General features: G+C 45.6%; 1 protein-coding gene across 2 annotated transcripts in view; it reads right to left on the bottom strand.

Annotated features, from left to right (window-relative positions):
* Window positions 1-24893, bottom strand: part of CHCHD6 (coiled-coil-helix-coiled-coil-helix domain containing 6) — a 306107-nt gene that overhangs the window by 156522 nt on the left and 124692 nt on the right. For both annotated transcript variants that reach the window (XM_040358983.1, XM_040358984.1), the window contains one exon: window positions 491-561. In XM_040358983.1, the coding sequence (XP_040214917.1) occupies window positions 491-561 (71 nt within the window). The remainder of the gene's footprint in view (window positions 1-490; window positions 562-24893) is intronic.

The raw sequence follows: 24893 nt of genomic DNA, 5'->3' as shown, positions 1-24893 counted from the left end.
TATCAGCAAAAGTATGCAGGCATAGGACACACCCCTTGTCACGCCCCCTTAAAGGAGAATTGTACAAAAAAAATAAGATTGGTTAAACCCACAAGTGCTTTTTTTACCACTACTATTTCTTTATATTGGCTTTTGGAATTTACAAATGCAGCAATTTAGAAATCAGGTGAAAGGTTTAGCTCTGGGAAACACTTTTTGATAGATAAAAAGTGCATTTTATATACATCTATATAGATCAGACCAAAATGAGGGACAAATGAGGAGAATGAGGGACAGAGGGACATTGCTCCAAATCAGGGACAGTCCCTCGAAATCAGGGACAGTTGGGAGGTATGTAACTATGTGATTGGTTGCTGTGGCTTATTTCATGGACTTTGTCATACTTTTGACACGTGAAACTGCATAAGACATTTTTAAAATACATTCCAAAATATGGCTGCAACTTGGCAAGAAGAGAAAATGTCAATAACTTCAAAGAAAGGTTTCTTACTTTACTCGGAGCTCGGCGTTGGTTGCCGCTGTGTGGAACTGCTCGGCTGTCAGTTTATAGATTTCCAAGTTCTGAAAGGAAGAAGTCCAAGAGATGTGATGAGTAATATTCCGCTGCTTAAAGAGGAACTGTGGGCAAAACTAAAACTGCCATATATGATGCAGTGAGTTTTTGTGATTTTATTTGTTGATCTTGCCAGTAGCTCTATTAGGAGGCCGAGCCGTTCAGCAAGACTAAGAGTTAGAGAGGTTGGGGCAAATCATGCAACACTACCGGGGGGGGGGGACTGACAATAGTCACATTTTATTGTGATTTTACTGCAGACACTTCCCGATCTGTATGTAGGCTCAGCTTTGCCCTGGAACACCCCAAAGCCTCAAAACCTATAGCATTTTTTAAAGGGGTTGTAAAGGTAAAAAATGTTTTTCCTAAATATCTTCCTTTACCTTAGTGCAGTCCTCCTTCACTTACCTCATCCTTCCATTTTGCTTTGAAATGTCCTTATTTCTTCTGAGAAATCCTCACTTCCTGTTCTTCTGTCTGTAACTCCACACAGTAATGCGAGGCTTTCTCCCTGGTGTGGAGTGTCCTGCTCGCCCCCTCCCTTGGACTACAGGAGAGTCAGGACGCTCTCTACGTTGCAGATAAAGGAGCTGTGTGTTAGTGGGCGTCCTGACTCTCCTGTAGTCCAAGGGAGGGGGCGATCACGACACTCCACACCAGGGAGAAAGCCTCGCATTACTGTGTGGAGTTACAGACAGAAGAACAGGAAGTGAGGATTTCTCAGAAGAAAAAAGGACACTGGCTGCCTTGAGGCGATTCAGTTGGCATTGTAGCGCTATACAAGTCATTAACATCATGTATCGAGGCCCACAGGTAAGACTGCGTTTATAAGCATTTCTTCAATTCAATTCAATTGGGAGGAATCCCCCCTTACAGATAGCTTAAAAAAAATCAATGCTGTTGGCAGTTACTCATCGAAGAGGTAGATATTGATCAAGAAACCCCTAGCAACCTCTGGAGGAACCCCTAGCAACCTCTGGAGGAACCCCTAAGCAACCTCTGGAGGAACCCCTAAGCAACCTCTGGAGGAACCCCTAAGTCACCTCTGGAGGAACCCCTTAGCAACCTCTGGAGGAACCCCTAGCAACCTCTGGAGGAACCCCTAAGCAACCTCTGGAGGAACCCCTAAGCAACCTCTGGAGGAACCCCTAAGTCACCTCTGGAGGAACCCCTTAGCAACCTCTGGAGGAACCCCTAAGCTACCTCTGGAGGAACCCCTAAGCTACCTCTGAAGGAACCCCTAAGCAACCTCTGGAGGAACCCCTAAGCAACCTCTGGAGGAACCCCTAAGCAACCTCTGGAGGAACCCCTAAGTCACCTCTGGAGGAACCCCTAGCAACCTCCGGAGGAACCCCTAAGTAACCTCTGGAGGAACCCCTAAGTCACCTCTGGAGGAACCCCTAGCAACCTCCGGAGGAACCCCTAAGTAACCTCTGGAGGAACCCCTAAGTAACCTCTGGGGGAACCCCTAAGCAACCTCTGGAGGAACCCCTAGGGTTTCACAGGACCCTGTTTGAGTAAGGAAAGTTTAAAGCCAATACAATGCACTACTGAGGTTCATGAAGTTGAAGGATTCAAAGTGCAATCCTTACTGAAGCCATGTACTGCTGGTTTACCTCATTAGAGCTGATTGATTAATGAATTGACGTATTAGGTTCTTTTTTTATTCAGTTGATTTCCTCCGTATTCTTTCATTAAATCTTGTTAATTGACAACATTGTTACTATTACTGTACTTACAATAATAAGTGGTTGTTAAGTGGCACATTGGAGCCTTGTCTCTAATTGTTGAATCACATGGCCAAAAAAACGTAAAAAGTAAATGGACTCAATGTTAATATCACAACAATAATTCACCAGGGGGGCTGTATTTTAAAGGGCAACGAGACACTGAGACACATCTTGGGTAATTAAACTGGCTGTTTAACCACAGCAGTGTGTAGAATTCATCAACTTATTTTTTTTCCTTTAGGAGGTAGTACACAAAGCCGGCTTGAGTTAAATCTCTTTAACCACTTCCTTACTGGGCACTTAAACCCCCTTCCCACCCAGACCAATTTTCAACTTTCAGCGCTGATGCATTTTGAATGACAATTGCGCGGTTGTGAAACACTGTACCCAAATTATATTTTTATCATTTTTTTTCCCACAAATAGAGCTTTCTTTTGGTGGTATTTGATCATCTCTGCGTTTTTTTTTTTTTTTTGTTGCGCTATAAACAAAAAAAAAGACAGAAAATTTGGAAAAAAACCCACAATGGCCCAGATTCTCAAAGGACTTACGACGACGTATCGCTACGTACGCCGTCGTAAGTCCGAATGAGAGCCGTCGTAAATTCCTTCCTGATCCCCCGAGACGCAATCCGTGTCACGATTGCGGCCCCCGGCAGACATTGCGTGCGCACACTAAGCTGCGATTTAAAGGGGACATACAGGTACACCCATTTGCCTAGCCGTGCCATTGTGCCAAAAATCCGCCGAAAACGTCATTGCTTTCGACGTGAACGTAAATTACGTACATCCCTATTCGCGAATGACTTACGCAAACGACGGAAAATTTTCAAAACTCGACGCGGGAACGAGGGCCATACTTAACATAGGATACGCCTCATATAGCAGGGGTAACTATACGCCGAAAAAAGCCTAACGTAAACGACGTAAAAAAATGCGCCGGACGGACGTACGTTTCTGAATCGGCGTATCTAGCTCATTTGCATATTCCTCGCTTAACTATACGGAAGTGCCACCTAGTGGCAGCCTAAGTTACGACGGTGTAAAACACTTACGCCGGTCGTATCTTAGGGAAATCAATGCGTAACTGATTCTATGAATCAGGCGCATAGATACGACCGGCCGGACTCAGAGATACGCCGGCGTATCTCCTCTCTGAATCTAGCCCCAAGTTTAAAAAATAGGCTTAGCCCTTAAAAAGGTAAAAGTTCATGTACAATAGTCTGGATTCTACATGGAAAAATCCACAGTAATGAATAAGAAGAAGAGGTAGAGGTCCGATTACTTTCCGTGGCTAAAATCTGTGCAACGTAGCAATGATTGCTACATAAAAGTCATTGGTTAAAACGAGAGAGAGAGAGAAAGAGATAGAAGGGAAAAACAAGTGAAGGATTCAGACTACTTCCTCCATCTAATACTGGAATATCTCCCCCCCTTAAGCTGAATTCCTGCACAGTCCAGGTGAAATATTGCACACAGACACCACTCCGTTAGAAGAGACTATATTATACCCCCTGCCAGAGAGGTTTCCATCAAGCAGCCCTGTAATTGTACCAGCAACCCGAAGCCTATTGTCACCCTACTGCTGAGCCCCTTGCAGAGGCCCGCTGATCCCCCCCTCAGCTATAAACCGCGTCTTATCTCAAATAAATAGAAAGAGCAGGTGATAGAAAAGTCACATTATCCCTTGTTGAGCCTTCCCTGCGGTGACAGAGTGACAGCTGACAGCGGGAAATGCCCAGGAATGGCCAAGGAAGGAAGACTGTCACTCTATAATCTTCAGACACTTTATACTGCGTGCTTCCAACAACGCAAGAGGATCCAGCTAGACAGCAACACTAACCTGGGATAATAGGGGGGGTCTATGGACGAAACATACTAGGAAGAAAGAATATGGAGAAAATAATTATTTTATGAATTAGAACATGTCTGAAAGCAGTGGTAGCCACCCCCCCCCCCCTTACATTCTCTGACCCAAAGCTTCCCACCCCAACCCGAACACTTAGCCCTCTTTCACACTGGGGCGTTTTTCAGGCACTTTGGCGTTAAAAAAATAAAGCCTGCAACGCTCCTGAAAGAAGCCTCATCTGCAATCCCCAATGTGAAAGCCCAAGTGCATTCAGAGCTCTTTCACACTGCCAGCGCCCAAAAAAAGATGGTAAAGCTCCGCTAAGACCCCTTTCACACTGCCAGCGCCCAAAAAAACGATGGTAAAGCACCGCCAAGACCCCTTTCACACTGGGGCGTTTTTCAGGCGCTTTGGCATTAAAAAAAGCTCCCTCAATGGGAAGGGGGCTTTAGGAGCCGTGGATTCAACGCTCCTAAAGCGATGCAAAGAAGCTGCTTGCGGGACTTTTTTTGATGCCCTGCCAGCACAGCGCCTCAGTGTGAAAGCACTTTTGACGGCGGACCTGAACGGCCGCTCGGATGTCAGCAGAGACATGTCCACTGCCATCCGACCCAATCTGATCCGCTAAAAACAGACGTATGGGGATACGTCCCCATCCGTCCATGGCGGATCGCATCAGGTGAGACATGCTGTCCGTTTTCGTCCGATCTCTCCGTAGGAGACAGCGGCGCCCAACAAGCCCCTCCCCTCCTCAGTGAGCAAAGAGGAGCTCGTCATCCGCCAGCTCAGCGGAGATCAACGGACTGATCTCCCACTGAGCTGGCGGGAGCAGGCGGACGCCTCGTGTAGAAGGAGCCTTATAGAATATTGCAGGTCCAACGGGGCAGGGCCGCCATCAGGGGGGGTACAGGCAGTACACCTGTAAGGGGCCCGGAGGTCCCCAGGGGCCCGGATGGCAACCCCCTTTAAAAAAATAAAATGTTTTTTTTTTTTTTTTAGGGGTCCGGAGGTCCCCAGGGCCCCAGATGGCAACCCCCCCCCCCTTTTTTTTTTTATAAATGTTTAATTTTTTTTTTTTATTATTAAAGGGCCCAGAGGTTTCTTTTTTTAATTTTTATCAAAGGGCCCAGAGGTCCCGGATGGCAACCCCCCTTTTTTTGTAATTTATTTTCATAAAAATATATATATATATATATATATATATATATATTAAAGGGCCCAGAGGTCCCCAGGGCCTCAGATGGCAACCCCCCTTTTTAAAAAAAAAAAAGATATATATTTTGTATTTATTTTTATTAACCACTTAAGCCCCGGACCAATATGCAGCCTAAAGACCCAAGGTGTTTTTACAGTTCGGGACTGCGTCGCTTTAACAGACAATTGCGCGGTCGTGCGACGTGGCTCCCAAACAAAATTGGCGTCCTTTTTTCCCCACAAATAGAGCTTTCTTTTGGTGGTATTTGATCACATCTGCGGTTTTTAGTTTTTGCGCTATAAACAAAAATAGAGCGACAATTTTGAAAAAAAAGCAATATTTTTTACTTTTTGCTGTAATAAATATCCCCCAAAAACATATATAAAAACATTTTTTTTCCTCAGTTTAGGCCGATACGTATTCTTCTACCTATTTTTAGTAAAAAAAATCGCAATAAGTGTTTATCGATTGGTTTGCGCAAAATTTATAGTGTTTACAAAATAGGGGATAGTTTTATTGCATTTTTATTTTTTATTTTTTTTTTACTACTAATGGCGGCGATCAGCAATTTTTTTCGTGACTGCGACATTATGGCGGACACTTCGGACAATTTTGACACATTTTTGGGACCATTGTCATTTTCACAGCAAAAAATGCATTTAAATTGCATTCTTTATTGTGAAAATGACAGTTGCAGTTTGGGAGTTAACCACAGGTGGCGCTGTAGGAGTTAGGGTGCACCTAGTATGTGTTTACAACTGTTTGGGGGTGTGGCTGTAGGAATGACGTCATCGATCGTGTCTTCCCTATAAAGGGAATGACGCGATCGATGCGCCGCCATAGTGAAGGACGGGGAAGCCGTGTTTACACACGGCTCTCCTCGTTCTTCAGCTCCGGGGAGCGATCGCGACGGAGCGGCTATAAACAAATAGCCGCGCCGTGGTCCCGGATCGCTCCCCGAGCGGACCCGACCACCGCATGTAGCGGGGGGGGTCCCGATCGGACCCCCCACCCGCTAATAGGCGAGGACGTACCTATACGCCCATGTGCCTGTACGTGCCATATTGTGGACGTATATGTACATGCGGTGGTCCTTAAGTGGTTAAAGGGCCCAGAGGTCCCCAGGGTTTAATTAAAGGGCCCAGAGGTCGCCAGATGGCTACCCCCCCCCCCTTTTGAATGTATATTTTTTATTATTTCTTCTTTTTTTGTAAAGGGCCTCCCGCTTCTCAATTCGCGGCAGCCCCCAAAATCAATTTCAGGTGGCAGCAACCCCCCCCCTCGGTTCTCTGCCCCAGGGGGCCCATGTCTGAAGCTGTGTAAGGGGCCCCATAATTCCTGATGGCGGCCCTGCAACAGGGTGCTGGGTTTGCATAGTTACACACTTCTGTGCCGAGTTGGAGAAGTAAACAGGCAGTCAAAGAATTTATACAGCAAATGGTAGCTTGATGGACATCGAGGGAAATGCATTAATGGAGAAGAATACCGGCATTGAATGAAAATGACGGAGATGAAATATAAAAAGAAGTCTCAATAAGCTCTGCGATTGTTACTGTCTATAATGCAACAATGGTTATAAACTAGGAATGGTGGAGTGCCGAGACAGAGCGCTTCTGAGGAGCGGCCTTCATTTATTTTTTTGCTACAGCCACTCATCTGTTTGCATTGCATTTTATTTTTTTATAAATGCAGCATGTCCTGTCCTGTCCTTAAAACTATTTGATTCCTTAATGCAAGTAAATAGGAATGCAATATCATTGAACAGTGAAGACATTCAAAATGCAAGCCGCGTTGTTGTATCTGGAATACTGCTCACATAGTTCAGGCAAGGGTCAGGCAAAATATTGAATTAGTGTGCACTTAAAGCCCAACTCCTGAAACCCCCCAAAAATTCTCCCTTGCAGTTGGGGGGCGGGGTGCCCCCCCCCTTTACTCTCTGCTCCCCCATGCTTCAGCATTGGATTGTCCATTGGAGTCCTCACATCCAAAGCAAGGCTATTAACCACTTGAGGACCGCCGCACGATGATATACGTCGACAGAATGGCACGGCTGGGCACAAGGGCGTACATGTACGTCCCCTTTAAGAACCCAGCCGTGGGTCGTGAGCGTGCCGACGGTGGCATGCTCACGACCCGGTCCGAAGCTCCGTGACCGCAGGACCCGATCGCCGCCTGTGTGTCCCGCGATCGGGTCACAGGAGCTGAAGAACGGGGAGAGGTGAGTGTAAACAAACCTTCCCCGTTCTTCTCTGAGGCTTGTCACTGATCGTCTGTTCTCTGTCATAGGGAACGACGATCAGTGACATCACACGTCGAGCCACACCCCCCTACAGTAAGAAACACACATTAGGTCATACTTAACCCCTACAGCGCCCCCTAGGGGTTAACCCCTTTACTGCCATTGTCATTTTCACAGTAATTTACAGTAATTTGGTCCCAAAAATGCGTCAAAAGTGTCCGATGTGTGCGTCATAATGTCGCAGTCACGAAAAAAAAAATCGCTGATCGCCGCCATTACTAGTAAAAAATATATATATATTAATAAAAATGCCAAAAAACTATCCCCTATTTTGTAAACGCTATAAATTTTGCGCAAACCAATCAATAAACGCTTATTGCGATTTTTTCCCCCAAAAAATATGTAGAAGAATACGTATCGGCCTAAACTAAGGAAAATTAAACGTTTTTTTTATATATTTTTTGGGGGATATTTATTATAGCAAAAAATGTATATATATTTTTTTTAAATTGTCGCTCTATTTTTGTTTATAGCGCAAAAAATAAAAACCACAGAGGTGATCAAATACCACCAAAAGAAAGCTCTATTTGTGGAAAAAAAAGGACGTCAATTTTGAACCGCGCAATTGTCAGTTGAAGCGACGCAGTGCCGAATCGCAAAAAGGGGCCTGGGCCTTTACCTGCATAATGGTCCAGGTCTTAACCGGTTAAAATTGCATCGGTTTTGATGATGTCAGAGGATCTTAGACTAATGGGGGGAGAAGTGGCTACAGGGACCGGTCCAAGGTCCGCTTCACACCATGAAATCACATTGAAACATGCTGTGCATTCCTGTGCAATCACATGCGATTCGGGTGCAGTGCAATTTCAGCCCAAAGTTGTGACCGCACTATTTTACAAAACGCACAGCAACCGAATCGCATTGGTACTACTGTACCATGCAATCCGGTGCAGCCAAATGCACTGCATTTGCAACCGGCGTTTGGGTTAACATTGACACCCGTTGCAGATCACAAATGCGTTTTGAGCGGGGTTCGGGAAACGTCCACGGAACGCAAGTTTCCGCACCGTGTTCTGCTGTGAACTGGCCCTAGCAGCTCAGTGGAACCCGCAGGAGAAGAGGATCAGATAACTAAATCTGCTTTACTAATTTCCCTAGATAGAAACAAGAAGGTAATCCTTGTGGTGTTGATGCAGCCCTTCTGCAAGGGGATATTTATGGGCTTATTGGAGTTCAGGTTTTAAAAAAAAATAAAAAAGTTGCATTTTTAGTAGCAGCACATTGAAGGAAGTAAAAATGAGCCAATGAAAAAAAATGGCACCGCAACAAGTCCCCTTGTAAAGTCGCATGCCTGTGCTATTGTCTGAAGGCCTTACTATGGCTCCTGAATTGCTGGACAGCTCCTTTCCTAAGATTGAGATCTTAAAGTGGTTGTAAAGGTTCAGTTTTTTTTTTTTTTAAACAAACATGTCATACTTACCTCCACTGTGCCGTTTGTTTTGCACAGAATGGCCCCGATCCTCTTCCTCGGGGGTCCTACGGCGGCTCTCGCGGCTCCTCCCCACGTTAGATAACCCCCTCTGGGAAGCTCTCACCTGGAGGGGTTACCTTGCTGGCGCGCTCCCGTGTCATACACTCGGCTTCCATATCCTTTCGAGGGGTCAGGTAAGTAAAGGGGGGGGTTCGGGGGGCCTCTAATTGCCAGATGTTTTTTCACCTTAATGCATAGAATGCAGTAAGGTGAAACAACGTTTACCTTTACAACCCCTTTAAACGTCTAATGAATAAAAACAAAAAAACAAATAACCAATAAAATTGTATAATGTGAAGGATTTTACGCAGTGGGAATCGTAATCTTTATTCCAAGAAAACAAAATTGCGATCTTCATTTTACCCAGAATCGTGCAGCTCTAGTGCAGAACAAGACAAGAAAAGACAGTGGCCCGGATTCACGTAGAACCGCGTATCTTTGTGCGGGCGTAACGTATCCTATTTACGTTACGCCTCCGCAACTTTGACAGGCAAGTGCCGTATTCTCAAACCAAAGTTGCGGCGGTGTAGCGTAAATAGGCCGGCGTAAGCCCGCCTAATTCAAATGTGGTAGATGTGGGCGTGTGTTATGTAAATTTAATGTGACCCCACGTAAATGACGCTTTTTACGAACGGCGCATGCGCCGTCCGTGAAAGTATCCCTGTGCGCATGCTCCAAATTAACCCGCAAGAAGCCAATGCTTTCGACGTGAACGAAAAAGACGCCCAGCCCTATTCGCGAACGACTTACGCAAACGACGTAAAACGTGAAAAATTCAACGCTGGCCCGACGTCCATACTTAACATTGGTACGCCTCATATAGCAGGGGTAACTTTACGCCGGGAAAAGACTAACGTAAACGGCATATCTGTACTGCGTCGGCCGGGCGTACGTTCGTGAATTGGCGTATCTAGCCGATTTACATATTTCTAGGCGTAAATCAGCGTACACGTCCCTAGCGGCCAGCGTAAATATGCAGTTAAGATACGACGGCGTAAGAGACTTACGCCGGTCGGATCTAATACAAATCTATGCGTAACTGATTCTAAGAATCAGGCGCATAGATATGACGGCTCGGACTCAGAGTTACGACGGCGTATCTGGAGATACGCCGGCGTAACTCGTACGAGAATCCGGGCCAGTAAATAAGCAAAGATCAGCTGCAGGGAACAATACTGGTGAATAGTCATTTGTTTTCTGCTTGCTTTTTTTTGGGGGGGGGGGGGGGGGGGGGGGAGTGTAAAGCTTGCAAGTTCAGGTGTCTTTACTTTTTTCCCCATTGTGTCCAAAACTTAACAAAGAAGCATGCAGTGGAGTCGCACTTTGAGCACACAGGAGCGCGCAGAGGGTTCCATTGTATATGCATCACGTAGAGACAAACTCATTTGTGAGTAATTTTTAATATCTAGCCTCTGACTTTTGCATTTTAAATAATAACTTTTCACAGAAATCAGAACGCTAAAAAAATTGATCATCCCACCAAAAGAAAAAAAAAAAAAAAAAAAACAGGCCTAATTTACTCCAGAACGTGGCTGTTTCACAGAGACCCTGCGAACTGTTAATTAAATTTGCCATTAAAAATTAAATGATCTGAATAAGTAGGTGAGAGGCGTCTTTTCTCTTGGAGCTCCATAAATCAAATTGTTTCTTTTTTTTTTATCTATTGCTACCCTAGCAATTTTCATCTTTCATACTGTCTGATTTCTCAGAGGAACCGTGTTTCCGACATCAGAAAAAAAAAAAAAAAAAGGCGAGGGGTGGAGGGGGGAAGAATGTAATTAATTTACTTCAACAAATCTAAAAGATCATTTGATATGATTGTGCAGCGAGCGCGGCTATTACACTGGGATCCGGATAGAGGGGCCAAGGATTAGAAGGCAGTCGGGGCAGCTGGAAGCGGTCAGCTTTAGCATTACCCCTGCATTGTGCTCCTACCTTGCTATGGCCTGATTAAAGTGGAGGTTCACCCAAAAACTCAATTTTTAACATTAGATTGAGGCTCGTTTTGTGAAGGGGAATCGGGTGTTTTTTTTTTAAATCAAAGCCGTACTTACCGTTTTAGAGATCTTCTCCGCCGCTTCCGGGTATGGGCTGCGGGACTGGGCGTTCCTATTTGATTGACAGGCTTCCGACGGTCACATACAGCGCGTCACGATTTTCCGAAAGTAGCCGAACGTCGGTGCGCAGGCGCCGTATAGACCCGCACCGACGTTCGGCTTCTTTCGGCTACTCGTGACGCGATGTATGCGACCGTCGGAAGCCTGTCAATCAAATAGGAACGCCCAGTCCCGAAGACCATACCCGGAAGCGGCGGAGAAGAACTCTCTCTAAAACGGTAAGTACTGCTTCGATTTAAAAAAAAAAACCACCCGATTCCCCTTGACAAAACGAGCCTCAATCTAATGTTAAAATTTTTAAAAAAAGTACGTCAATTTTGTTTGGGAGCCACGTCACACGACCGCGCAATTTTCATTCAAAGCGTGACAGTGCCGAAAGCTGAAATTTCCCCTGGGCAAGAAGGGGGTATATGTGCCCAGTAAGCAAGTGGTTAAAGAACCTTGGTGAACAAACAGCATCATGAAGGCCAAGTAACACACCAGACAGGCCAGGGATAAAGTTGTGGAGAAGTATAAAGCAGGGTTAGGTTTTAAAAAAATATCCCAAGTTTTGAACATCTCACAGTGCACTGTTCAATCTATCATCTGAAAATGGGAAGAGTATGGCACAACTGCAAACCTACCAAGACATGGTCGTCCACCTAAACTGACCAGGCCGGGCAAGGAGAGCATTCATCAGAGAAGCAGTCAAGAGGCCCATGGTAACTCTGGAGGAGCTGCAGAGATCCACATCAGGTGGGAGAATATGTCCACAGGACAACTATTAGTCGTGCTCTCCACAAATCTGACCTTTATGGAAGAGTGACACGAAGAAAGACATTGTTAGTTGAGAGCCATAAGAAGTCCCATTTGCAGTTTGTGAGAAGTCATGTGGGGAATACAGAAGACATGTGGAAGAAGGTGCTCTAGTCAGATGAGACCAAAATCGAACCTTTTGGTCTAAAAGAAAACGCTATGTGTGGCAGAAAACACCATCCCCACCGTGAAACATGGTGGCGGCAGCATCATGTGGTGGGGATGATTTTCTTCAGCAGGGACAGGGAAGCTGGTCAGAGTTGATGGGAAGATGGATGGAGAGAAATACAGGGAAATCTTAGAAGAAAACCTGTTAGAGTCTGCAAAAGACTTGAGACTGGGGGGGAGGTTCACCTTCCAGCAGGACAACGACCCTAAACATACAGCCAGAGCTACAATGGAATGGATAAGATCAAAGCATATTCATGTGTTAAAATGGACCAGTCAAAGCCCAGACCTAAATCCAATAGAGAATCTGTGGCAAGACTTTAAAATTGCTGTTTACAGACGCTCTCCATCCAACCTGACAGAACTTGAGATATTTTGCAAAGAAGAAGAATGGGCAGAAATGTCCCTCTCTAGATGTGCAAAGCTGGTAGAGACATCCCCAAAAAGACTATTTGTAATTGCAAAGAAAGGGGGTTCTACAAATTGACAAATGTACCCCCCACACTTTTTACATATTTATTTGTAAAAAATATTGAAAAAAACATTTATAAATTTTCCTTTCACAATTATGTGCCACTTTGTGTTGGTCTATCACAGGGGTCTCCAAACTGTGGCCCGAGGGCCAGATGTGGCCTTTTACTTGCCTTAATCCGGCCCTTAGGGCAATTCCTTCCACTGACATGAGGCACTATTTCTCCCACGGACACCAACAATGGGACACTATATCTTCCACGAATACCAATGATGGGATACTATTTCTCCTACTAATAGGGGGAATAGTCCTCCTCCTATTGACCACCAACCCTGAGGCCATATTTATTCTCACTGGTGCTGGGCCCCGGGACATTTTCTGCCCCTGCTGGCCCCAATCCGGCCCTCCTAAAGTCTGAAGGACAATAAAGTGGCCCTTTGTTTGAAAAGTTTGAAGACCCCTGGTCCATCACATAAAATCCCAATAAAAGACATTTACGTGTTTTGATTGTAACATGACAAAATGTGGAAAATGTCAAGGGGTATTAATACTTTTTCAAGGCACTGCAAAACATCAATGTAACCAAATAAAATACTAAATTGAACGTCTGCAAAGAAGAACTGGAGTGTAAAAATAAAAAAAGCAGAGGTGACTTCTGGAAACTGGTTTGCATTTAGCAGGGAACTGGGAAGGGGGCTTCGATGTAATCAATTTCCAGTGACAGGCACAGGTAAACAGCACTCTAACACGATGACTGAGCATTGGTCTCCTCGCTAGCTGCTGCCGAGGACAGGATAATGCACTGTGTAGCCTTGGGCGGTAAGAGAAAACCTTTTCATTGTGTTGTGTTTCTCCTCTCCACTTATTTTATCTTTCTCTGAGAAATGCCAGGCCTCACTTTGACGTGATTACCCCAGTTACAGCCACGGCGCCTTGTTCTGCGCTTTTAACTGCTTGGAACCTGCCTGCAAAACTACTAATAAATCATCACTATGAGAAATATAGGGAAAACGCATATTTTTAAAGCGGGATTCCACCCGCGATTTTTTAAGTCAGCACCTTCAAACACTGTAGCTGATGGGCCGGATTCAGATACAATGGCGTATCTGTCCGGCCGGTGTAACGTATCTCTGATACGTTACGCCGCTCTAACTTTGGGTGCAAGTTCTTTATTCAGAAAGAACTTGCGCCCTTAGTTACGGCGGCGTAACGCATGTGTTGCGGCATAAGGTCGCGTAATTCAAATGGGGATGTAGGGGGCGTGTTTTATTTAAATTTGTGTTGAACCTGCGTTTTTTACGTTTTATTTGAACGGCGCAAGCGCCGTCCGTAAAATATCCCAGTGTGCATTGCTCTAAATGACGTCGCAAGGACGTCATTGCTTTCGACGTGAACGTAAATTACGTCCAGCCGTATTCGCAAACGACTTACGCAAACGACGTAAAATTTCAAAACTCGGCGCGGGAATGATGGCCATACTTAACATTAGCTACCCCTCATATAGCAGGGGTAACTATACGCCGGAAAAAGCCGAACGCAAACGACTTAAAAAAAAAGCGCCGGGCGGTCGCTCGTTTCTGAATCGGCGTAAATCCTAATTTGCATATTCCTCACGTAAAACATACCGAAACGCCACCTAGCGGCCGGCCTGAAATTGCAGCCTAAGATCCGACGGTGTAAGACACTTACACCTGGCGGATCTTAGGGATATCTATGCGTAACTGATTCTCTGAATCAGGCGCATAGATACGACCGGCCGGACTCAGAAATACGACGGCGTATCTTTCAGAATCCGGCCCGATGACTTTTAAATAAGGACACTTACCTGTCCTCAGGGCCCGCGATGATGCCCCCCCCCCCATGCCGATCCCTCGATCACTGCAGGTCCCGCGCCGCCATCCTCACTAAGGGAAACGGGCAGTGAAGCCTTGCGGCTTCACTGCCTGTTCCCTACTGCGAGTCTCGTGCCCATTTGTGAATGAGCGGCTGCTCTCCGGGATACACACAGTTCCCAGAAGGCAACGTGCCCCATTCACCAGAAGACAACACGAGGGGGATGCGGAAGAAGACCCACCGCGGATAAGGAAGAGGCAGATTAGGGACTACTTAAATTTAAAAAAATAAAATAATTTTTTTTTGCAGCATTTTCATGTAATTTTTCTTTTCAGGGTGGAACTCCACTTTAACTGGTTGCCGACCAGCCGCTGTCGTTTTATGGCGGCAGGTCGGCTCTCAGTGCGCGCCCCCCGCTTGCCCCCGACTCCCGTGCGCGTACCCAGGGAACACTGCCAGTGGCATTTTTTTTACCCCTTCACTGCCAGTGGCATTTTTATAGTAATCCAATGCATTTTTATAGCGCTGATCGCTATAAAAATGCCAATGGTCCCAAAAATGTGTCAAAAGTGTCCGCCATAATGTCGCAGTACCGAAAATAAATCGCTGATCGCCGCCATTACTAGTAAAAAAAAAAAAATATTAATGAAAATGCCATAAAAATACCCCTATTTTGTAAACGCTATAACTTTTCGCAAAAACCAATCAATAAACGCTTATTGCGATTTTTTTTTACGAAAAATATGTAGAAGAATACGTATCGGACTAAACTGAGGAAATTTTTTTAAAATATTTTTGGGGAATATTTATTATAGCAAAAAGTAAAAAATATTAATTTTTTTCAAAATTGTCGCTCTATTTTTGTTTATAGCGCAAAAAACTAAAAACCGCAGAGGTGATCAAATACCACCAAAATAAAGCTCTATTTGTGGGGAAAAAAGGACGTCAATTTTGTTTGGGAGCCACGTCGCACGACCGCGCAATTGTCTGTTAAATCGACGCAGTGCCGAGTCGTAAAAAGTGCTCTGGTCTTTGACCAGCAATATGGTCCGGGGGTTAAGTGGTTAAAACAGCAGTCAGTATCACAGTCTTATGCCGCATACACACGATAATTTTTCGGCATGAAAAAAACTTTGTTTTTTAAAAAATATCATTTAAAATGATCGTGTGTGGGCTTCACATCATTTTTCGGGTTCTGAAAAACGCCAATTTATTTTTTTGTACATGCTGCATTTTTTAACAACGTTTTAAACAATGTCGTTTTTCGGGTTGTAAAAAATGATCGTTACGTGAAAAACCCACGCATGCGCAGGAGTGGTGGAGGAACGGTATACACACCACTCCTTCACTGCTCCAAAGATGCTGCTAGATGGACTTTTTTTTACCGTCCTGCTAGCGCACCACCCCAGTGTGAAAGTCCCAGAGATACAGTAGCTGCTGTTTCAGCGCGCTTTTCAGGCGCTATTTTTAGCGTTGTAGTGCCTGCAAAGCGCCCCAGTGTGAAAGGGGTCTAAATGTCATGTCAAAAAAATTCTTTCAGTAACCAAGCAGATTCATACCCACCTTACAGGTTTGAATTCAGTTAAGTGTGCCACAAACAGAAACTGCAGAGTATGGGCTTCAGGAAGCGGGCGCACCCAACCCACATGTAAGGAGCTCTTTGGCATCTGGCTGCAGTGGATAACAGAGAATTCAGGTCCAGTGTTTTTTCTTATTTCAGAATGGTTACGTTATTACTTGATCATATAAGCAGGTCACTGGTTTCATGTGTTGACTGTTACTGCCCTTAAAATTCTGTTTTGGATCATTGCCTAGAATTTAGCCCCGGGCAAACAGGACTGAGCGTACGTAATGGCCGAAAATTATAGAGAAGTGTGCGGAAAAAAGGCCTGCTGGTCCAGCAGCATGATCCTACTGTAAGTAAATGGGCCTGCCTCCCCTCTCCATAGAAAGGTCTGGTTATATCAACCACACTTTGCAGTGCTCTTGTCCAGATGGCAATCAAAGCAGACCTGCACAACCAAAAGTCTATAGAGAGCCTTATGCCGCGTACACATGATCATTTTTCGGCATGAAAAAAACGTTGTTTTTAAAAAATTTCATTTAAAATGATGGTGTGTGGGCTTCACATCATTTTTCGTGTTCTGAAAAACGACAAAAAAAAATTCGAACATGCTGCATTTTTTAACGACGTTTTAAACGATGTTGTTTTTCGGGTTTTTCGGGTTGTAAAAAATGATCGTGTGTGGGCTAAAACTACGTTAAAAACCCGCGCATGCTCAGAAGCAAGTTATGAGACGGGAGCGCTCGTTCTGGTAAAACTAGCGTTCGTAATGGAGTAAGCACATTCATCACGCTGTAACAGACAGAAAAGCGCGAATCGTCTTTTACTAACAGGAATTCAGATACAGCAGCCCCAAGGGTGGCGTCATCCGCATGGAACTTCCCCTTTAGAGTGCCGTCGTACGTGTTGTACGTCACCGCGCTTTGCTAGAGCATTTTTTTTAAAACGACCGTGTGTGGGCAACGTCGTTTTAATGATGAAGTTGGAAAAAACGTTGTTTTTTCTACATCCCGAAAAACATCGTTTTTTTCATGCCGAAAATTGATCGTGTGTACGCGGCATTAGAGGTATCGCATAATGCCGTGTACACACGATCGGATTTCTGATGTTATAAAATCCGATGGATTTTTTTCGTCGGATATCCGATGAAGCCGAATTTCATCAGTCTTGCATACACACTATCAGAGTAAATTCCGACTGTGCCAAAACGAGCCGGAAAAAAATGAAGTTCAATGAATGCGTCGACTTGATTCTGAGCATGCATGGGTTTTTCTCTGATGGAGTTCCACACAGACGGTCGTAATTTCCTATCGGTTTTTTATCCATCGGAAAAATGTAAAACATGTTCTTTCTTTTTTTTATACCGATGGGAAAAAAGACAGGACGGGGCCCAAAAATTACACATGCTCTGAATCAAGTCGACGTATGCTCGGAAGCATTGAACTTACCGTATTTATTGGGGTATAGCGCGCTCCCGCGTATAGCGCGCACCCCTAAATTTGCCCAGAAATTCCTGTGAAAAAAAGATTTTTGTACTTACAGTTTGGTGTCTTGCACGGCGTCCATCGGCGGCCTCGTCGGGTCCGGCGTCCGTCTGCGGCTTCGGGTGTCCTCTTCGTCGGGTCCGGCGTCCTTCTGCGGCGTCCTCCTCGCTCGTTTCCCGCGCCGAGTTTGAATACTGCGCCGACATATACCGAGCGCAGTACACTCGCGTATAGTCGGCAATGCTCGCGCTGACGTCCAGGACGTGAGCGCGAGTGTAGCCGAGACTGCCTGACTATACACGAGTATTCAAACTCGGCGCAGGAAAGCGGGTATCGGCGCATATCGCGCACCCACGATTTTGCCCAGATTTTCAGGGGAAAATAGTGCGCGGTATACGCCGATAAATACGGTAATTTTTCTCGGATCGTCGTAGTGTTGTACATCACCGCGTTCTTGGCGGTCGGGATTTGGTGCGACCGCGTGTATGCAAGACAAGTTTGAGCCAAGATTCCGTCGGAAAAAAATCCACGGTTTTCTTGTCGGAATTTCCGATCGTGTGTGCGCAAATAAGAACTGGCTTAGCAGGCCAGGCTAGACTCCGCTTTTCCTGGGCCAGACTCTCCAAACTCCAGCATGGTGATCCCCCTGCAAGATTCCTAGAGAAAACACGAGTCACCTGTGGGCGATTTTAAAGGTCCACCTTACTGAAGTACAATTTTTGTGCCAACCGACACCGAATATTTACAGAACATGCAAAATCTCCTTCCCTTAAAAGGGTTAAGCGCAAACCCCTCAGGGTCATAACAATGTCAGCCCCAGCCAATTCCACCTTTAATACACTTCCCGTTCCCTTGGGCTCTCTGCTAAAGCGGGAACCCGCGTAGAATGCCGCTTTGCTCGCTGCTGCTAATTAGGGTGCTTATACTGCTCAATTCAATGTATCACTCGCTTTATGGGACGGCCGTAAAACGCGCACCATAAAAACGAGATGCAGAGGAAAGTCAAGGAATGTATTTTACTCCGAGGACACAATTTAAAATAAGATAAAAAGGAGAACTATGGAGGAGAGAGAAGCGAAGACTTAACGGTAATTTGCATAGAAGTGCCGTGTAATTTGATATAATGTACTGTACATCAGACTAGCAGGCACTTAGATGGGCATAGACGGAGCAGAGAACATCTGACATCTGCTGTGTTTTATTTATCCTAATAGAAAATGTTTCTCCAGTTCATCACATTAACAGACATTCTCTCCACTAATGTTTTGAAAGCAAAATGTGCCCGTCGGTCTTCCTGCTCCTGTCGTTTATGGGATGCGAAGAAGGTTTGTTGAAGGAGGAATTAGGAAGAGGGGAAGGTAAGTCGGTTCTTCAACCCATCTTCCCTGAGCACCCGTCTTGACCACTTGGAGCCCCGGCCATTGTAAAATGATGGCCACAAGGTGGCTCTACAATGCCGGGAGGATGTCTGTTGACGTCCTCGGCTCCTCCGGCCACTGGGGGGCATGTGAGCGATGCCGGCGGCGCCCGCGTGCCCCCGCCACGTCACTGAGGTGCCGATGCGCGTGCCTGGCAGCCGCAATGTCCTCCAGGTACTCGCGATCGGCCGTTACACAGACAAGGACGTGGATCTGTGTGTGTAAACACACAGATCCACGTCCTGTTAGGGCAGGGGTGGTTAACCAGTGGCCGGGGGGCCACATGTGGCCCGCAGAGCCCTCTGATGTGGCCCGCGACCTCCTGCTCTGGAATGGTGGGTTGACAAGCACAGATCGCAGGTTGCCAACCCGCCATACTGCAGCATCAGTGTTGTGAATGGTGGTGGTAGAGGAAGAAAGCGGCTGCGGAGCAGAGCCCCATAAGCCGATGCTTTCTCTACAGCTAGTCTATGGCAAAGTTAAGCTAACCCGCAGGATAGACACAGGTGCATTATGATGCACCCGCGTTGTGGGTAAACCGCAGCACATCAGGGTGAAAGCAGTCTTAGGCCCTTTTCACATGATCGGCAAAACCAAATGTGACCCTCAATTCACCTCTACAGAGCGACAGATGTCCGTTTACGCTCGCCTACCTCCAATCTGAAAAACAAAAGGGAATTCGTCTCATTCCATCTGGGCGGATCGGAGGACCTATAGAGTAGCCGTGACCTGTCATCCGCCCGCTCCGCTCATTGTGGCCCGCGACTGGTTACCAAGTTGCTTAAGTGGCCCTCGCTCTTCAAAAGGTTGGGCATCCCTGTGTTAGGGAGAGGAGACCGATGCTATGCCCCTTGTACATAGGGACACAGATCGGTCACCTCCCCCAGTCAGTCCCCTCCCCCCCACAGTTAGAATCACTAATAGGGAACACATTTAACCCCTTCCTCGCCCCCTAGTGGTTAACCCCTTCCCTGTCAGTCACATTTATACAGTAATCAGTGTATTTTTATAGCACTGATCGCTGTATAAATATGAATGGTCCCAAAATAGTGTCAAAAGTGTTCGATGTGTCCGCCATAATGTCGCAGTCACGGAAAAATAATTGAAGATCGCCGCCATAACAAGTAAAAAAAAATAATAATAATAAAAATGCCATAAAACTACCCCCTATTTTGTAAACACTATTACTATTGCGCAAAACAATCAATGTACGCTTATTGCGTTTTTTTTTTAACAAAAATATGTATCGCCCTAAACAGAGAAAAAAATTGCTTTTTTTTAAAAAAAGTTGGGGATATTTATTATAGCAAAAAGTACAAAATATTGCTTTTTTTCTAAATCTATTTTTGTTTATAGCGCAAAAAATAAAAAACCGCAGAGGTGATCAAATACTACCAAAAGAAAGCTCTATTTGTGGGAAAAAAGGACGCCAATTTTGTTTGGGAGCCACGTCGCACGACTGCGCAATTGTCAGTTAAAGCGATGCAGTGCCGAATCGCAAAAAGCGGCCCTGTCATTGGGCAGCCAAATGGTTTGGGGCTGAAGTGGTTAATAATGTTAAGATCACCTAAATCCCCAAATGTATCACGCCATTGTTTGAAACCGGGGACATTTTTGCGTGCACAGGAGGGTTTTATATAAGGAACGGCTGGTAGATGTAAGCAACAGCAATACAGATTATATGAAGGACAATAGATGCACATGTAAATGCCTTCGAGCAATATACACCAAAGCATCCAAGCATTTAAAAGAAATACATTAGTAATGATGGAAAAACAATGACATATGTTGAAAAAAAAAATAAAAAAAAAAAAACAAGATAAAAGAGAATAACGAGGAAGGAAAAGGAAGGCAATAGGAAACAAAAAGAAAGGGAAGAGAATAGTCAAGACCCTCTAGAATGGACTATGGGGCAGATCCTCAAAGAAATTACGCCGGCGACGTCATTTGGAGCAATGCACCTTGGGAGTTTTGATGGACAGGGCATGCGCAGTTCGTTCGGCGCGGGGACGCTCTTCATTTAAATGAAACACGCCCCCTACTCGCCGCATTTGAATTCCGCGCCCTTACGCCGCGAGAGATACACTACGCCGCCGTAACTTACGGCGCAAATTCTTTCTGGATTCAAACCAAAGCCAGGTAAGTTACGGCGGCGTAGCGTATCTCAGATACGCTGCGCCGGTGCAGATCTTTGAGGATCTGCCCCTATGTATAGAAAACAAAGCTTCTCATGCATATAGTGAATATATTGTGACAAAAGAAGTCAGAAGTCTTTTGCTGCATTATATATATATATATGTATGTGTGTGTGTGTGTATATATGTGAGTGTGTGTGTGTGTGTAATATATATATATATATATATGTGTGTGTGTGAAGTGTTTCCAGTAGACTTGTCAGAGTTGTCGATTCCCAACAACTCCATAGTAAACATCAGGCGGATGTAAGGAAGACCGACTTTTGGTGTTTTGGTGTTTGTAGACCTTAATCATCCAACTGCAACTCTGCACGGCAGGAGGCCTCCACTGGCAGGTCTGAGTTGGTGATCGAGTGATGCTCCAGAACATCTCTACTTCCAAGAGGGAATTGTCACCTTCTCAGATTTAGGCCTCGTACACACGTCCGAGAATCTCGTCAGGAAAAACCTGTCGTTTTCCCTGACGAGATTCTTGGCAAGAAACTCTTGCCGCGGAGTGTACTGACTTTCATTTCAAAAGAACTGCGGTTCTCTTGAAAGGAAAGAATGCGGTATCATCATCGCATATGACGAGCATGCGCACACATTCTAGTTCTGGCAGTGAGAAACCGGTTTAAAAAGCGCTGGGATGTGTAATCCTGATTCTGCAGGCAGAATGTGTATCTGCAACTAGAATGTAATATGCGCAGCCACTTTGCATGTGAACGGGATAATTCTTCGGAGGGTCTGGGGAGCACCACATGTATTTTCAATTAAGCATTTTTGATGACCATGAGGCAAATTTCAGTGCGACCCTCCTCTCATAGGATAATGATATCTCTACAGGAGGGAAAGGAATGGGAAGCCTAATATCTCCCAGAGACAGGAGATCGCATTATCATATCATTCCATCGCAAGGACAGCAGCTGCATGATTAAAGCAAAACACGCATCAATTTCCATGCAGTCATTTCTGGGCTGTTGTTAAATCTGTATTATTAGATGAAGGCTTTTATTTTTACTTGCTGCGTCAAATTTACGAAAACTGTGTTTCGGATTTGTAGTTGACAGCAGGTGTGTATGTCTGCACTGAAAGCGTTTATTACCCCAACACTTCATATTCCTGATATGTGCCCGCTGTACCATGTACTTGTATGAGAAAGTATCCTGTTCTCTTTGTATTGCTTCCTTTGTGTGAAATCTCTGATGCTCCTACAGGGCCTTCTGCTTTCCTATTAAAAACTGACCACACAAAGCAAGAGAGCACAGCATGGTCAGTTCTCTAGCTATGCTGGTTACTCTCCTCCAATGATCAGACTTGTCCTGACGCCCCCCGAGCCTCTCCCCCCCCCCCCCCCCCCCCCCGCTGCACAGCCATTCACTGGCAAGCTTAAAGGGGTTGTAAATGTACAATTTTTTCCCCCTAAAAATCTTCCTTTACCTTAGTGCCGTCCTCCTTCACTTACCTCATCCTTCCATTTTGCTTTTAAATGTCCTTTAGAGGTTATCATGGGAGGAAGCCATGGGAGGTCATCATGGGAGGAAGCCATGGGAGGTCATCATGGGAGGAAGCCATGGGAGGTCATCATGGGAGGAAGCCATGGGAGGTCATCATGGGAGGAAGCCATGGGAGGTCATCATGGGAGGAAGCCATGGGAGGTCATCATGGGAGGAAGCCATGGGAGGTCATCATGGGAGGAAGCCATGGGAGGTCATCATGGGAGGAAGCCATGGGAGGTCATCATGGGTGGAAGCCATGGGAGGTCATCATGGGTGGAAGCCATGGGAGGTCATCATGGGAGGAAGCCATGGGAGGTCATCATGGGAGGAAGCCATGGGAGGTCATCATGGGAGGAAGCCATGGGAGGTCATCATGGGAGGAAGCCATGGGAGGTCATCATGGGAGGAAGCCATGGGAGGTCATCATGGGAGGAAGCCATGGGAGGTCATCATGGGAGGAAGCCATGGGAGGTCATCATGGGAGTAAGCCATGGGAGGTCATCATGGGAGGAAGCCATGGGAGGTCACCATGGGAGGAAGCCATGAGAGGTCATCATGGGAGGAAGCCATGGGAGGTCATCATGGGAGGAAGCCATGGGAGGTTATCATGGGAGGAAGCCATGGGAGGTTATCATGGGAGGAAGCCATGGGAGGTTATCATGGGAGGAAGCCATGGGAGGTTATCATGGGAGGAAGCCATGGGAGGTTATCATGGGAGGAAGCCATGGGAGGTTATCATGGGAGGAAGCCATGGGAGGCTTCAACTTGGTAGATGTAAATATCACCACATAGAGATAGAACTTTGCTTCATATATAGTGGCATTGACCTCACCACATAGGGATACCCGTTAGGGTCATTTACATACCTTTTATGATTTATAATAAAAGGTTACGTTTTAGATAAGCGGCCTTTTGGTGCATAGAGAAGGGCACCCTCGTCTAGTTCTGGTTCAAATATGTACATTAGAAGCAGCTTGTCCAATCTCAAATCTTCATATCTCTCTTTTTTATTCAACACTAAGAGTCAGTAATGGCGATAATGGCTCGCTCCATCCATAGATAGGAAATGAGCAAATGGCTTCATATATTGTAATCCAAATACATTAAAGCCCCCAATTGCAGGATGGATCAACTTCCTAAAGAGGAAGGCGGCTTTCCTCTATTCCGCCAGTAAATGCACATCTTCTATGTATACAAAAATTAATGATTATTTACAACTGAGGATTACCTTTTTCTTTGCAATGAAAGGAGACGGGCAGAATGAATCCTTACAGATGAATGAAATATGGAAATAAAACTAATTCTTATACTAGATGCTTTTTTTTGTATAAATAGTTTAGTCTTCTGTATAAGATGAAAGGTGATTGTAAACCTTTGAAATGAAAAATGAACAGAGCATATCTCTGGGGATATGGATGGGATGGGGGGGCGGGGGGTAGCAGCAGGCTCCAACCCTACACAAACTGCCTGAGCTCTGCTTGTCTGAATAGCATGGGATTCTACCCCAACAGTAGGGTATCAGAGGTTTTTGTCAGTCAGGTGACCAGACAGTTAGTGGCAGCATGCTGCTGAGGTCAATGTGCTCGTCCTCTAAGCATTCTTACAGTGTTATGCCGCGTACACACGATGGGCCAGATTCACAAAGGACTTACGACGGCGTATCTCCACGTACGCCGTCGTAAGTCCGAATGTGCGCCGTCGTATCTTTGCGACTGATTCATAGAATCAGATACGCCTCACTGTTGCCAAGTTACGAGCGGCGCAAGTCTCCTACGTCGTTGTATCTTGGGGTGCATATTTACGCTGGCCGCTAGGGGCGCTTCCGTATATTTCTGCGTCACATATGCAAATGAGCTAGATACGCCGATTCAGAAACGTAATTGCGCCCGGCGGATTTAGCTACGTCGTTTACGTAAGGCGTCGGTCCGGTGTAACTTTACCCCTCATAAAGCAGGGGTAAGTCATGTTAGGTATGGACGTCGGAAACGTCGGAACAGCGTCGTATTTTACGTCGTTTGCGTAAGTCGTACGTGAATGGGGATGGACGTAGGTTACGTTCACGTCGACTAAGCATTGAGCCGACGTAACTTAGTGAGAAAATTCAAGGCGATACTGAGCATGCGCACGCATGCGCCGTTCGTTAGGCGCGTCATTTACGTGGGGTCACGATTCATTTCCATACAACACGCCCCCTACCAGCCTACTTTGAATTATGCGGGCTTACGCCGGCCCATTTACGCTACGCCGCCGTAACTTAGGGCGCAAATTCTTTG

Source organism: Rana temporaria, chromosome 7 (assembly GCF_905171775.1).
Source record: "Rana temporaria chromosome 7, aRanTem1.1, whole genome shotgun sequence".
Lineage (NCBI taxonomy): Eukaryota > Metazoa > Chordata > Amphibia > Anura > Ranidae > Rana > Rana temporaria.
Note: the sequence above shows the minus strand (reverse complement) of the source record. Positions and strands in the feature narration are given on the sequence as shown.